The sequence below is a fragment of the Setaria viridis genome, chromosome 5 (genome assembly GCF_005286985.2).
Source record: "Setaria viridis chromosome 5, Setaria_viridis_v4.0, whole genome shotgun sequence".
NCBI classification, from domain to species: domain Eukaryota; kingdom Viridiplantae; phylum Streptophyta; class Magnoliopsida; order Poales; family Poaceae; genus Setaria; species Setaria viridis.
In genome coordinates this window covers 32,199,943-32,216,264 of record NC_048267.2, presented here as the reverse complement: position 1 = coordinate 32,216,264, position 16,322 = coordinate 32,199,943, and the positions used below count along the sequence as shown (strand labels likewise).

Here is a 16,322-nt window from a genome sequence, read left to right as displayed (position 1 = left end):
ATACAAGAAAGCCGGCCACCCACGCCATGGTTGCCGGTGCTGGGGCCCTCGCCTTCCGTGCGCGCCACCGGTCGCCGGCCACCCTCGCCCTCCGTGCACGCCGCCGGCCACCCGCGCCATGGTCATGGTGTTGGGACGGCCCTCGCCCTTCGCGCACGCCGCTGGGCACCGGCCGCCCTCGCCCTTTGCGCTCGTCACCAGACGCCTTACCATGTGCGCCACTGGCCGCCCTCACCCCTTCTATCTGGAACCGTCCGATCTACAGGCGTGTCAGAAATGGTGGCTGTTCGATCCACCCTCTGGTCACCTCGCCGTCCCCACCAACGCCACCATCGGCAACCTCTCCGTCCACCGGCCACCTGGGCGCCCGATACAAGAAAGCCGGCCACCCACGCCATGGTCGTCGGTGCTGCGACCCTCGCCTTCCGTGCACGCCAGCGGTCGTCGGACACCCTCGCCCTCCGCGCTCGCCGCCGGCCACCCGCACCATGGTCGCGGTGCTGGGGCGGCCCTCGCCCTCCACGCGCGCCGCTGGGCACCGGCCACCCTCGCCCTCTGCGCTCGCCGCCGGACGCCCTGCCATGTGCGCCACTGGCCGCCCTCACCCCTTTTCTCTACAACCGTCCGATCTATAGGCGTGTCAGAAAAGGTGGCCGTTCGATCCACCCTCTGGTCGCCTCGCTGTCCCCACCAGCGCCACCGTCGGCAACCTCGCCGTCCACCAGCCACCTGTGCGCTCGATATAAGAAAGCCGGTAACCCACGCCATGGTCGCCGGTTCTAGGGCCCTCGCCTTCCGTGCGCGCCACTGGTCGCCGGCCACCCTCGCCCTCCGCGCTCGTCGCCAACCACCCGCACCATGGTCGTGGTGTTGGGGCGGACCTCGCCCTTCGCGCACACCGCTGGGCACCGGCCGCCCTCGCCCTCTGCATCGCCGTCGGACGCCCTACCATGTGCGCCACTGGCCGCCCTCACCCTTTTTCTCTGCAACCATCAGATCTACAGGCGTGTGAGAAATGGTGGTTGTTCGATCCACCATCTGGTTGCCTCGCCGTCCCTACCAGCGCCACCGTTGGCAACCTCGCCTCCACCGGCCACCTGGGCGTCCGACACAAGAAAGCCAACCACCAACGCCATGGTCGCCGGTGCTGGGGCCCTCGCCTTTCGTGCGCGCCACCGGTCGTCGACCACCCACGCCCTCCTCGTTCGCTGCCGGCCACCCGCACCATGGTTGCAGTGCTGGGGCAATCCTTGCCCTCCATGCGCGCCGATGGGCATCGGCCGCCCTCGCCGTCTGCGCTCGCCGTCGGACGCCCTGCCATGTGCGCCACTGGCCGCCCTCACCCCTTTTCTCTACAACCGTCCGATCTACAGGCATGTCAGAAATGGTGGTCGTTCGATCCACCCTCTGGTCGCCTCGCCGTCCCCACCAACACCACCGTCGGCAACCTCGCCGTCCACCGGCCACCTGGGCGCCCGATACAAGAAAGCTGGCCACCCACGCCATGGTCGCCGGTGCTGGGGCCCTCGCCTTCCGTGCGCGCCACTTGTCGCCAGCCACCGTCGCCCTCCGCACGCGCCGCTGGGTACCGGCCGCCCTCGCCCTCTGCGCTCGTTGCTGGACGCACTGCCATGTGCGCCACTGGCTGCCCTCACCCTCCATGAGCGATCCACCCCGCCGGCCATCCCCGAGCCGATCCACCTGCTGCCAGTCTTCAACGCAAGGTCGGGCGCCGCCGCCGCCCTGCTATGGGTGGAGAGGCAAGGGAGAGGAGAGGGAGGGAGGAGGAGAAGAGGGAAGAAGGTTGATTTGGTCACTGACAGGTGGATCCCACATGTCAGATGGAAAGAAAGGGATCTCCTGAAGAATGCATGTCCAAAATCCAAAAATTGCGAGGGTGGATTCCCTCAATCTACTAGAAATGCTCTTAGTACTTACACAGGTGGTCTTTACAGTTTCCTAAAGAAAGCCTTTTACACGTGTCCCCGTTGGCCCAAAATTCACTCTCTCCTGCGCCTCAAACTTTTCGAGATCCCCTCACCGGCGGCCGGGTCCTCGCGACCTCCCCAGCTCCCCCGATCACCAGACGAACCCTCGAAGCCTCACTGCACCGCCGGGCGCTTCGCCAAGCCCCCGCCCACGGGAACATCTCACCTCGAATTCTTCTCCCGTAGCTCGCTGCCCTTCCCCATCTCTCCTCGACTGGTGCGGGCGGGGAGGATTTATGCGGATTCGGGATTTGTATTTTCCCTCGCTGGTAAGGAGTACTCGTTGGGGGTTCATTTCGGTTCTTATTTTTCCATTTCCATTTCTGCGAGCAATCGGTTCCACGTCTCGGTTTCTGGGAGGGATTGGATCCTCCAATCCGTCCGCCTTTTGCGATTTTTTCCCTTGTAGTTGTGAAGCTTATTTTCCAAATTTTTTGCATAGAGCGCGCCTCTGATCCTCTTGGCATTTCCCCAAATTTCCCTTGTGTCTGTGGAGCTTATTTTCCAAAAATTTCGCGTCGGGCTTGCCCTTGATCCTCATGGCATTTCCCCACTTTTTTGCAGGGGATGGAGGTGCAGGTGGTGGACTTGTCATCGGACTCCGAGGACGAGGTGTCGGCGCACTCGCCTCAGCACAAGCGTCCCGCGCGTCAGGCGTGGACAGGTGCTGATCGCGAGGGTGGAGGCGGCGGCGTGGACAGCCTCTCCAGGCAAGAGGGTGCGGCGAGGTCGCTGCGTCAGCCCAGCGACGTGGCGAAGAAAGGGAAGGAGAAGGTTGGCGACGGGGAGAGCGCGTGGGCGGCGGGGCCTCCTAAGCTCCGTGGAGAATCGCTCCGTGATGTTCGTGGCGTCGTGGGAGCTGGGACGGATCCTTGGAGTGAACTGGTGAGCAAGCGCAAGGCTGGAGACGATGGAGATGTTGGAGCTGGGTGTTGGGGTGGTTGGGGTGATTGGGGTGATCAGCTTCGCAACTCGGTCACTTTGCTGCCACAAGGATCAGAGAGCAAGGAGTATCACAATGGTTCTGCTGCAGCAGGTGATCGCTGGAAGGGTATTCTTGGTGCAAGACCTGCTGATCCTTCCAACACACTGGGGTACCCGTGGGATGCTGGCAAGAGAGAAAATGGGGTTGGGATGTTCACTGAAGGCTCTCTAGCTAATCGTGAAGTTTCTGCATGTGATGATTTTATTATGGAAGATAGTAGCTCAACATGGCTTTCGAGGATCAAAGGGCTGAACTTTCCTCTTCCTGATGAGCATCAGTTGAGAACCAGGCAAATTGAGGATGATGAGGTGTTTGCCCGCAAGCTTCAGGAGCAGCTCAATCAGGAACAGCCAGGCTCTCAGCATTCTGAATCGGTTGTTATACTGGACTACTCAAATCTTAATATTTCCGTGTTTTGGTGTCTTTTCAACTAATTTATGTTTCTTAGTTGATTTTTCTGTTCGTGTGTCTGCTTCTGATGATTTTCTGTCTATACCACAAATAGCTCACTTATTTCTGACATCTTGCACTCTTGCAGGTTGATATGACAATAGCCTGGACATTACATGAGCAAGATGCTGAGCATGCCAGATTTGCTGCAAGAGAAGGGCAGTCTAGTTCTGTAAGTTGTTGCATGGCTTGATGCATAGTACAGTACAAGGTGTTGTTTTCTGGATTGTGAAAGTCATGTAGACATGTTTATGCATAACCAATTGCTTTAATTATGAACTGATATGTTGATCCTGATAGTTCTGTTCGAAAGTTATGGAACAACTTAGTCAAGTTTGTCGATTGCATCCTATCAAGTATTGGAACTGCAAGAGGATGCATATCATGATGTTTGCCTGTATTCCTGTAACTGTAACCGTATAAAATTCAGCACTTGGTGGGTCCATTAAATAGAAACCAAGTCTCAGTAGAAGTAATATACTATTATAGCTTAACAAGTACTCCCTCCGTCCCAAATTACAATTCGTTTTAGCTTTTCAAGATACATAACTTTTGCTATGTATCTAGACATAGTATATATCTAGGTACATATCAAAAGCTATGTATATAGAAAAAAGTTAAAACAAATAGTAATTTGAGACGGAGGGAGTATCTCTTATTGCTCCATTCTTGACTTACATTTTAAATTTGTACCTATGTATTACCATGTATTGGCTATGTGACATTTCATGTCTATTCCTATTCTCATTTATATGAATCCTCTCCTTGACCTATGTCCATGTTCTCTCCTTTTTACTATGGCATTCCATTTCTCAGTTACTATTTATCTGGCTTTCAGTAGCATCCTTTTTTTTTTTCTAAAAAAGTGTACTCTTGTTCTCCCCAGAGCCAGAGGGACAGATCAATGGCACACTTGTATTCATTTGGCCGGCACTCACCTGTTCAAAGTTCTGCTTCTTGGGCACCCAATCGTACTCCAATTCCAGTGTCAAGCAGAAGAAGTTTGCCAAGAAACACTAACTGCCCGCAAGCGGCACAACGCGATGTGAGATGCTTATAAACTAATTTCTTGAACCTCTACCTCTGTCCTGTGCCCTGACATTTTCTCATTCTCAGATGCTTATCTCTCAGTTGACCAGGGGATGCTTCAGAGAAGACATGGATCTAGAAACGGTTAGAACATACTTTATATTCTAGAAAATCATTCTACTTCGGAATTTTGAGAGCATTTACCTAGTTTTCTCGTCTGCTTTACGAATACAGAGTGTGTACTACAAGCAGCTTGTATACACCTAAATACCCACAACGCTTGGCTTGTGGTGATAGTTACAGTAAAAGTATATAAAGTGCCACTCAATATGTCAATAGGTTAATTTTGATATGGAGGGATAGTACCAAAGCAAAAGTCTCCTTTCACATCCCTCACTAGATCTAAAGAAGGATACTGCTCTAATACAATTTCAATATTAAAGTCATAGTAAGCATGCTGTGTTTTTTGTTTGGTAACATGTAGAGAATGGCTGTACTGGACTCACTTGCTGAAGCATTTGATAACTGTGGGGATACATTTTCTCCAGATTCTGATGAGTAAGTATTTTCTGTTCTGTGGCATTTTCTTTTCAAACATTGTTGTTTGGTGGAAATTTCTGCAACCATACATTCTCTTATTTTCAGAATTCCATGCTTTGCTATCATGTTTGGTTGATTTGTATTGTATCGAATGTTGTTTATCTGGTAACACATTCTGCAAAGTTTCATATTACTAAAGTGCTAATACTCCAATCAGCTCATGTGGGGAGTGCAATAGCTTGTAGGTTGCTTAAATTGCTTGTCCCATGGATCCTGCAGTATGAATTGAGACCCTCTTGATGTGTTTCTTCCTTGCATGGGTTGTTGCATGTCCATTCTGATTGATTAGTTTTGTATACTGTTTGTTAGTGATGACTATGAGAACCTCATAGCACTTGATTCCAGCAACTATCACAGAGGTGCTTCTGATGATCAAATAAACAGCCTGCCACTGTCACTAGTTGAGGTTCGGATTCAGTCTTACTCATGATGATCCGCATTCCTTTTCCCTTGTTTTGCAGCCCTATTTGACTCCATTCTTTTCCTTTTGTCAGGGTGATAGTTGCTCCGATGAACCCTGTCCTATATGCTTGGACTGTCCTGCTGCTGGTGACTGCCTCCGGCATCTGCCATGCATGCACAAGTTTCACAAAGAGGTACAGGCGAACACTCAGAATTGATTAGAACCGTTTCCTGTCCTAATGTTCTGGTTAACATCTTTACTGGATCCATCTTGTCTTCTGCAGTGCATCGACAGGTGGCTCGGGATGAGGATCTCGTGCCCTGTTTGCAAGTCAACTGTATTCTCACAGTAGGCTGTATCATCCGCCATGCTTTTTGCGGTAGCATGAAATGTAGATTAGCTGACCAATAGGTGGGATTGGTACTGCTGCAATCTGTACATTCTGCTGTTGACTTGTGCTCTCTTCTGACCTGTGTGGTTATCTGAGGAGGGAGCATTTAAATGGTGTGGAGCGTTTTATTGCTGTGAAAGACGGCACTGCAAAGCTCCTATTTCCAGTTGTTGTATACCCTTTTTTAGGTGGCATGACATGCATAGAGGCTTGCTGACATGGGTGTGAAGGGCTGACATTGCGCTCTGTAATTGGAGTTCCAACTTCCAGTTACAAATGAGGTTACTTAATTTTTGGAGATCTAAAGCTTTTGTTTTTGCAATCTGTTTTTATGCAGTTCGTCTGTTCCAGTATGATATCTGTTGATTTTCTTCAGTTATACTGCGTGTTGAATTTGACTGAGCCACGTTGGGAAAAGGTTATTATCAGGTCGTCTTGCCTGATACGCTGTTTGTTGAATTTTTCTCGGGTGATTGTTCTCGTGTTGCCATGTTGGATTTGACTGAGCTCTTGTTCCTGTTTGTTGGTATCACCCAAAAACTAAGCAACCTCGAGCGCCGTTAGTAGTTAGAAACCCTCGAACCTCGCAACTTCAGTTAGAAACTCTCGAACCTCGCAACTTCTGGATCAAGGAACAAAACTTGATTAACCTCACAACTTCTTATGGAGGCTATTCTGTAATAAAACTCGGATCCTCCCATATTCCTCGTTACTTTGGGATTCGAAGCTGACAACTATTGGCTGATGATCGAACTCCAATCGAGCTAACCCTCGAGCGTTCAAAGAGCACCAAACTATCACCTTTTCTTCTCTTCACTCAGGGATGTAACCCTCGAGCGTTCAAAGAGCACCAAACTATCACCTTTTCTTCTCTTTACTCAGGGATGGAACCTAAGTGAAGATGTCGTGAGGTTACAAGCTCTTGAAGCACCACGAACGGACCAAGCACCACGAACGGACCAAGCACCACGAGGTTGGAGGTTTTACCTAGCGCGAGGGTGATGATGCAAGGCTGGAAGCTGGATCTAGCACAAAGGTGAAATCCCGAGGTTAAGAAGATGAAGGCATGAGAAGCGTGACTGCATAGAGGAATTCAATTTGTACACTTTACCCCAATGATTTTATGTACGACATATTCTAGGAATTTAGTAGTTGAGAAGGGACATTTCCGGAATGTAAAGTGGCTCACGGGTCAGGGGAGCCCTACCCCGTTGTAAATAGAGACTTATTGTTTTTTAGAACTTACAAGTGTTATCTCTTTCCATTCATACATCTGTTGGTGTTGAGTTCCTTTGAGACCAACAGGGTGCCCACCGTGTTCTCAGCTACAAAACAACCCGCGATGCCATCACCAAAGAAGAAGAAGACTGCACCGTAGGAAAGCACCGAGGGTGAAAGAGAGCAAGAGAGAGGGCTCGTTCATATTGATCAAGACAATACAGACACTCTGGAGAAATTGAAAAGAATTGAGGCTAGTTTAGGAACAAGGAGGGAGAAGAAAAGTGCTGACTCGGAGACTTCAAAACAAACACAAAACAGAAACAAGCACAAGAAACGATCTACTCGGGGAGGCAAAAAAAGAATTGGCCTCGATTTAAAGCAGCTCGAAGCACTAAAAAAGAACATGAAAGATTTGCCCAAGAATTGGAAGCACAATGGCTAGCGGTCAACAAAATAGCGAAATTAAATAAAGCAAAAAAAACAGCTAGCGGAATTGCAAGAGGAGTTGGATGAGCTGCAATACCTGCAAACCACGCCACCACAACCACTGCTTTCGAGACAGCAGCATGTCATGAACGACACACCTATCACGCATGCAAATCCCAACCTCGTTAGGCACAACGCCCCAACAATGACAAATGCTTACGTAATAGTTGTTAGAAACTCTCCATTGTCTTTGGGCTTGCAAACGGCTCCATGGCCCACAACCTACAATGTGGTCACACTGCCAAAATTCGATGGGCAAAATGACACTCACCAGTTCCTCATGAGCTACGAAGCTACAGTAGCATCTGCTAGAGGAGATGATATGGTTTTAGCCAAGTCTCTAATTATAGCCTGCGAAGGAGTAGCACTAAACTGGTACTCGCTACTTCCACCGTAGTCAATTTACAGTTGGATAGACCTCAAAACCAAGCTAATACAAAACTTGCAAGGTTCCATCGAGCAACATCAAACCCAAGTGACTTGTTTCATTGCATCCAGAAAGACAAAGAGCCCCTGGCCAATTAGAAGATTTGTGCAGCTAAAATCGCAAACTCCAGATGTGGATGAGAGTGTAACCATAGCAGATTGCATCAGAGGGCTAGCCCCAGGCCCAACAGCTTCGCACCTAACAAGAGAAAAGCCAAAAGCCATGGAAGCTTTGTTCGCCGAGTTGGAAAAGTATTGCAGGTCGGATGAGGATCATAGAAAAAGAGTGATGGAAAGAAATCGCCAAAGGCAATCTCAAAAAGACCAAAATTGGCAAGCTTCAAGTTACAATTTTGCTCAACATCAACAATCATGCCTAGCTCAACATGTCCTACCAATCTAGCTCAACATGTCCTACCAATCGAGGGTGCTCAATCCTCGCAACAACAAAACCAAGATAATAGTAGACAACCTCAGCAACAATAGCAAGCAAATTATAGCAATGGCCAGAGAGGCGGTCACGCCGGAAGAGGAAGAGGCCGAGGTAGAGGACCTCCCAGGCCGCACAACCAAAACAATCAACCTCGAATATTTTATTGCACTTTTCATGGAAACCAACTAGATCATACAACCGACTTTTGCCCAGAAACAAAAAAGACCTTCGAAAGAATAGCTGAAGAAAAAAGAGTTGCCGCAGCACCCAAAACTATCCACCATACCTCTTTCTGGCCACAACAACCATACTTCCAAGCTTATCCACATACAAACCCAAATACTAACCTCACAAACTTTAAACCTGCCATGATGTGGCAACATTCGCCACAATTTCAACCCTAAAGTTAGCAAGCCTCGCAAACTGCAAGCTTCACACCTTTCTAGCCTTTACACGAAATAGCACTACCCCCACCAAACCTACCCAACCAAATACCTAACGCAGAGCCCAACAACACCCAAAACAACAACCCCAAAACCTTACCCACCTACGGCATGATAATGCCAATATCAGAAGGATCCTCGCAACTCGAAAACATAGAAACCGATTCAGACACTATGCCCACCTACGGCATGATCATGTCAATTGCAAGGGGATCTTCTCTTGAGTTCGAGAACAAAAGGCAGAAACAAAATTACTTCAGACAAGTAAGTTCCATCATCCCCGATGGACCACCAGCCAAGCTAGAATGGGCACACATGCCTATCTCCTTCATAGAAGAGGACTTCAAACTAATGACAACCTCACATAATGATGCGATGGTGATCAAGGCCATTGTAGCAGGGTGGAAAATTGGAAAACTATTAATCAATAATGGAAGCTCAGCGGATATCATTTTTGCAAATACGTTTAGAGAAATGAAAATTGATCCTCATCTACTACAGCCGGCAGAAGTGCCATTGCTTGGCTTCGAGGGAAGGCCATTTAGAGCCTTGGGGAAAATATCACTTCGGTGTCATTTGGAAACCTAGACAACACCAGAACAGAACACATAACGTTTGACATTGTCGAGATGTGCTATCCATATTTCACTATCCTTGGCAGAGGGTTCATCAACAAATTTGACGCAGCAATAAGGCAACTATTTCAGTGTATGAAGATCCCAGCCATGAAAGGAGTCATCACAGTCTATGGCGACCAACAAACAGCCAGGAACATTAAAAAAGGCGCAACCTCGGGCCAAAAAAAATGTACACCACTTAACAAGCCCCGACGAGCCTGAGCTATTAGAGAAAAAAAAACCATAAGTCGAGCTTAAAAGAGACAAAGAAAAGGTGAAAGGAAGCGCCAATGGTGAAACCAAAAGAGTGCTACTAGATGATTGCATTCTAGACAGAGCTGTAATAATTGGCGCTAACCTCGAGCTCGACGAAGAAAAAAAGCTAATTGAGTTCTTAAACAAAAACAAAGATGTCTTCGCATGGTCCACAAGTGATCCGCAAGGGGTCGACAGAGATATAATAGAACACAAGCTAGAAATAAAAACAACCATGAGATCCAAAAAACAACAACTTCGAAAAATATCGGAGGACAACATACAAGCTATTAAATCAGAGGTTCAAAGACTAATTGATGCAAATGTGATACGCCCAGTCATGTACCCTGTGTGGTTGGCAAACACAGTCCCAGTCAAGAAGAAGAAAGGCAAATGGAGAATGTATATAGACATCACCGACCTAAACAAGGCCTATCCAAAAGATGCCTTCCCACTAGAGAAGGTTCACAAGGTGGTAGATGATGCTATAAACAGTGAAATGTTGTCACTACATATTCTCAGGCTTGAAAGGACCGAGATGTCCCCTAGAGTGGGGGTGCATAGGTGAGATGATCAATTTATAAAACTTCAACCCACTCAGCAGCACTGTCCAAGCTAAACCGGTCAAACCGGTTTACCAGACCGGTCCAGGCAGGGTGATACTCAAGTGCTGCTCGAGTCTCTCCTTGACTTCTAGCACCAACAAAACTTGGAGGGTGGCTTCTGTAGATGATTTCCAACAGGGAAAAATAGTTCCTACACACAAGACAAGCACACCCAAATAGATCAAAGTGGAAGCACAAGTAAATTGCTAGAAATCAACAAGTGGAGCAAACCAAAATGAAGACACAAGGATTTGTTTATCCGAAACTCAGATTCAACCCAACGAATCCTACGTCTCCGTTGAGGAGCCTATTAGAATACGAGTCTATTTCAACTCCCTTCCAACAAGTCGGGTATCTTTCAACCACTTTCCTCATCTCCACTAGTTGATCTTTTTCCTTGCGGAGGCAAGATCGCAACCCTCACAAACTTGCCGCTACTCACCACACCTTGGGAGCTAGCTAGCGACACCTAGCCATCTAGGAGGCCCACCTCCAAGAGTAATAAATGCTTCAAAGGATTTCTCAACAGCTACCACAAGTGCTCAAGCTATGGATTGCTCTTTTCAACTCACTAATACTCACACAAGATCACTCTCTCAACCCAACTCAAAGATTTCTCAAGAATCACTCAAGTCTCACAAACAGAGGTTGGGGAGAGCTCTTCTGGTTAATAGATGGTGTTCAAGTCGTGTGGAACTAGTAGCCTTTCAAGGAGGAGGCTAAGGGGTATATATAACCCCACAAACCAGAAATTAGCTGTTGGGGCAGGTCAGACCGGTCAGACCGGTTTCTAGACTGATTAGACTGGTCTAGTTTGAAAAACTAGCCGTTGCCCTTAGACTGGTCTGCCAAACCGCCGACTGAGTTAGCTATTTGCTATCTAATCCCCAGCCCGGTCAGATCGGTCTGCCAAACCAGTTAGGTTAGTTTGGCCGAGTTAGCCCCAAAACACTCAAATACTCACTTATAGTTCATCTACTGGTTGAAACAACCATTATTAGTTGAGTAGGGACAGTTAGCTCACTCAAGGGTTTTCTTAAGGCCAATCTCACAGGTCAACTAAGAGCACTTCTGGTGTTGTCAATTAGCTAATGTTGCATCCCTCTTGATAATACGGCATACCTATACTCAAGAATAAATATAAACTCAAGATCCTCCACTTGAGCTTGAAAGTTTTCATCCATGCCATACATTGATCAATAATCATTTGAGGGCTCTTAACATAGATATCATCTTGAGCACATCCATCTTGAGCTAGTGACTTAGGATTCTCCCTTGTTCATGATAAGATATACTTGAATCCTCCTTAAGTCACTCTATTTTACCAATCACACTAGATTGAATGCATTGCCTTGCTTCCCTCCGTAAGGCCTAGATATGATATTTCGAAACCTCCCGGATACTAGCCACTTCACCTTAGCAAAACGCACATGGCCCAAGCCGTCGCTTGTCCAAAGCTTGCTTAGTCCCTCGCTCCAGTATCTCGCTTAATTTCTTCACCTATTCTTGCCACTTTGAGTTTAGCTTTGCTTTGACATCAACAATGAAATCCTATTTGAAATCCTCTTCAAATGCTTGTTCTTGATTGATAAAGAATATCTCATGATTTGCAAGTTCTAATAGCAAGACCAATATGTAGCACATAAACTCATGTCTTTTTCTCATATACTCATGAAGTGTTGCAATATCCATTTGTGAATATCACTATTCTTTTCTTGATGATCCTTTTACTTGTCAATCAAGCTATCACATGATTTGGAGACTAATAGATCAACCATCAAGCATATCCCCAAGTTTTACTTCACCTTTGCTTGTCATTGATCATACACTTTCATCACGGGATCACACACTTACTTGCTATTATTTGTTGTGAGCCATATAATACACATTTATCTTAAGAGACAATATCATATCATAAATATGAGAATAAAATTCTGCACACAATCTTAAGTAAAATAAGTTAGTCCTTTAATCATTTTGTCATTCAATTCACCAAAACCCACTTAGGGGCTTAGATGCACTTTCAAGGCTACGACCAGGTTCGAATGAAAAAGGAATATAAGGAAAAAAACAAGTTTCATAACTCCATTTGGGACATAATGCTTGCTAAGAATGCCCGAGGGGCTCAAGAATGCAGGGCAAACCTTTTCAATAATGATAGCAATAGTCCTGTGCAAGAACTTCGAAGAAACATTCTAGCCTACATAGATGATATTGTTGTAAAAAGATTCATGACCTCTCAAAAACCTTTGCCAACCTGAGGGTAGCAAACCTAAAGCTGAATCCTTAAAAATGTGTATTTGGATTTCAGCAAAGCAAGGTATTGGGATGCCTGGTCTCAACAAAAGGCATCGAGGCTGATCCAGATAAAATTCAAGCCCTCGTTGACATGAAAGAACCAACCTCGATGAAAGATGTGCAAAAGTTAATAGGAAGAATAGAAGCCCTCAACAGGTTCATCCCAAAAGCTGCTGAACGAATCTTGCCTCTTTTCCAAGTGTTGCGAAGCTCCAAGAAATTTGAATGGGGGAACATCAGAGCAAAGCTTTCGCGAAGCTAAAAGACTACCTAACAAACATGACAAAGCTATGCCCGCCCGAGCCAAAGTCCTCCTTGCTGCTATACTTGTCAGCCTCGAGCTCCACAGTTAGCGCCGTCTTGGTGCAAGAAAAAGAGATCGATGGCAAGTCAAGACACACACCATTTTATTTCGCATCAGAAGCACTCTCAGGCTCAAAGCTGTTCTACTCGGAGTTAGAAAAAATTGCCTATGCCATAATCATGGCAGCACGCAAGCTAAGACATTAATTCAAGGGTCACAGAATAGTGGTAGTGACCAATCAGCCGCTTCACAATCTCTTCACAAACAGAGAAGCCTCGGGAAGAATAACAAAATGGGCATCAGAATTGTCTGAATATGTGGTGGACTTCGAAAAGAGATGCGCAATCAAATCTCAAGTTCTAGCCAATTTCATAGTAGACTGGACATCTTCATGTATTAGCCAAACTGAAATTGAGATCCCATGGATCATACACTGTGTCGGGGCTTGGTGTGACAAGGGGGCTAGAGTGTTCGCCATCATCACCTCACCATCGGGCGTCAAAATCATATATGCCGCAAGGCTTGATTTTCACAAACGAAGCAAGGTCCACCAACAATACTACTGAATATGAAGCATTACTCTTGGGGCTAAGAAAAATGAAGACCTTGGGCCAACAAGTGTTTATTGTAAAGACAAACTCAAAAGTAATTCAAGAGAACATTGAGAAAAACAGCAACGCTAGAGAGCTAGAGCTCGTAAAGTACCTAGCTACGGTGAGATCAATGGAAAAATATTTCAAGGGATTCATCATACATCACATCCAAGGGTAGAAAATGATGAAGCAGATAGACTAGCAAAAGCAACGGCACAAATTCAGCCTATGCCTCCTAATGTGTTCTACGAAGTCATCCATTCGCCTTCAACAAAAGAGCTAGCCTTGAAGGTTATTAATGCAATCACCAGATTTGACTGGAGAGCTCCAATCATGGCCTATCTAACGGGACACTTCGAGCCCCATGATGACGCTGACCTAAGCAGAATGAAGCAAAGAGCTAGGGGCTATGCCATTGTGGATGGAGGATTGTACAAATCTGAAATATCGACTCCTTGGTTAAGGTGCATAACCTCGGAGAATGGAAAAGAATTACTAGCTAAAATCCACAGCGGGTTTTGTGGTTCTCATATCAGAACCAAAACCTTGGTGGGTAAAGCCATAAGGCAAGGGTTCTATTGGCCGACCGCAATACTTGATGCTCGAAGCTTGGTAAGAAGTTGTGAGGCTTGCCAGAAAATAGCCAATCAACAAAAGGCACCTCCACTTCCAATACAACTCATACCGCCAACTTGGCCACTGCAAAAGATGGGCGGACCTGGTAGGACAGCTGCTAACCGCTCAAGGCAACTGCAAGTTCACAATGGTGGCAGTCGACTACTTTACCAAATGGATTGAGGCTAAGCCATTAGCAAATATAACCTCAAGCTCTGTGCAAAAGTTCTTTTGGTAGAATATCATCTGCAGATTCAGGGTTCCCAGAGAGCTAATCGTGGACAACGACAAGCAATTTGATTGTTACGATTTCAAGGAGTTTTGTGCAAGTATAGGAACCAAAGTAAAATTTATTTCAGTATATCATCCTCAATCCAATGGAGTTGTAGAAAGAGAAAATGGCATAATCTTTTCAAGCATAAAAAAATGTATGTTCGATCAAAAGAAAGGAAAATGGGTAGATGAGCTCTCAAGAATAATATGGTCCCACAACACCACAGCGTCAAGAGCAACAGGTTTCACACCTTTTCGGCTCTTATATGGCTCTGATGCAATGACACTTGAGGAAATCAAGAACAAAAGCTTGAGAGTGCTAAAGATCAAGGCTAACTCAGATAATGAAAAGATCAACAAAGATATGATAGAGCTTGACATACTACAAGCAGCAGAAAACCTTGCCAAGTACCAACAAGAAACAAGAAAATGGAGGGATAAGAAGGTAGTCAAAAAAGAAATCAAGGTGGGAGACATGGTTATCAAAAAAAGAAAAAGCTGGGAGAACCTCGGGAAGTTGCAAGAAACTTGGGAAGGGATATATGTTGTCACTCGAAGCAACAGGTTAGGATCCTTTTATCTCGCAGATCAGCTTGGAGCAGAGGTGCCACACTCTTGGACTGTGGACAACCTATGCAAATATTACCCATAGTCGCTACACTTATAAAAGCCTTCGACTTGTGAATGTATAAACAACGTCGAGGGCACTAAATTTACTTTATCGTATTTACTTTTCCATGAGCGGATCATACTCTTCTCCTTGCTAGGGTGGCTCTACACTGGAGGCAAGGTTTTTAACGAGGCGGATCCATGTAAACTTTTTACATTATGATAAAAAACAATTTCTCAAAGAGGCTACTAACTTGCATTTCTGCGCAAGGACATACGTTTCTGCGCAAGATCCACACTAAAGCAACAACAAGTTGTGAGACCTCGCATTTCTGTGCGATGAAAAATTGCATTTATGCGCAAGGACTTGCATTTCTGCGCAAGATCCACACTAAAGCAACAACAAGTTGCGAGACCTCCCATTTCTGTGCGACGAAAAATTCCATTTCTGTGCAAAGACTTGCATTTCGATGCAAGATTTACCCTAAAGTAACAACAAGTTGCGAAACCTCGCATTTTTGTGCAACGAGAACTTGCGTTTCTACGCAAGAATGGGGCAAAAGCAACAAAAAGTTGCAGCATTTGAGCCTCTCACTCATATGTGACGAAGAATTTCTTTCCAACCTTGCAGGTTCTCAAGTTTCACGCAATCAGCTTTTATAAAAATTCTACCCAACCTCGCAGATTCATAAGCTTTACGGTCAAAGCAACCAATAGTTACGATTTTGACCCAACTTTACGTTAAATTTTTAAGTCAACAAAACTCGAGAATAAGTTTTTGTCAACTTATCTCTAGAATACTCGAAACACAAACTTTAGCACAACAAGTTTTCTAATTAGAAAGGCACCAACCAACATCTTTCACGCAAAGGAATGAAAGTGGGGTGACGTCTTTTACCAAAAAGGCCCTTCATCCCTTTGTGTGAAGAATACACTAAGGCAATGAATCAAAATAACACAAGTCTAACAAACACAAGCATCATAAATATTTAGTAACCTAAAACAAAACCCTCGCACAAAGGAATAGGGGGGTGACGTTTTGAAAAGAAAAACGGTGTTTATTCCTTGCTGCTACGAGTTTTGTTACAAATCTGAAAAGAGTTTTTACCGCATAACCAAGACTCGAGCCTCGAAATCTCACGGCTCAAACGGCCAAAGGCTTCGAAGCCTCAGGAAACGCATCTAGCACAACAACCAAACATAGAACCAACCTCGGAGTAGAGCATGAACAAAAAGCACGAAAAGATAACAAGCATGAATAGCTAATAACTACACTTAAACAACCAAGGTCGAACATC

General features: G+C 46.0%; 1 protein-coding gene across 2 annotated transcripts; it reads left to right on the top strand.

Moving 5' to 3' along the window:
- Window positions 1-1,966: 1,966 nt before the first annotated feature.
- On the top strand, window positions 1,967-6,168 carry LOC117859265 (uncharacterized). 2 transcript variants are annotated; one of them, XM_034742475.2, is made up of 9 exons: window positions 1,967-2,257; window positions 2,553-3,347; window positions 3,512-3,595; window positions 4,310-4,468; window positions 4,540-4,596; window positions 4,937-5,010; window positions 5,398-5,458; window positions 5,547-5,648; window positions 5,739-6,168. In XM_034742475.2, exons 1-9 carry the CDS (start codon window positions 2,225-2,227, stop codon window positions 5,805-5,807), a joined length of 1,434 nt encoding a protein of 477 aa, XP_034598366.1. In that variant the 5' UTR covers window positions 1,967-2,224; the 3' UTR covers window positions 5,808-6,168. The 2 variants fall into 2 exon arrangements, with proteins under 2 accessions (XP_034598366.1, XP_034598365.1); XM_034742474.2 differs by having other exon boundaries at window positions 1,975-2,257; window positions 5,362-5,458.
- Window positions 6,169-16,322: the final 10,154 nt, after the last annotated feature.

Bases quoted from the DNA above. Each gene is read 5' to 3' on its own strand.
- LOC117859265 (XM_034742474.2), top strand. From the start codon at position 2,225: ATGCGGATTCGGGATTTGTATTTTCCCTCGCTG. The intron at 3,348-3,511 runs GTTGTTATACTG...GCACTCTTGCAG, and splicing joins GCTCTCAGCATTCTGAATCG to GTTGATATGACAATAGCCTG. The intron at 4,469-4,539 runs GTGAGATGCTTA...TCTCATTCTCAG, and splicing joins CGCAAGCGGCACAACGCGAT to ATGCTTATCTCTCAGTTGAC.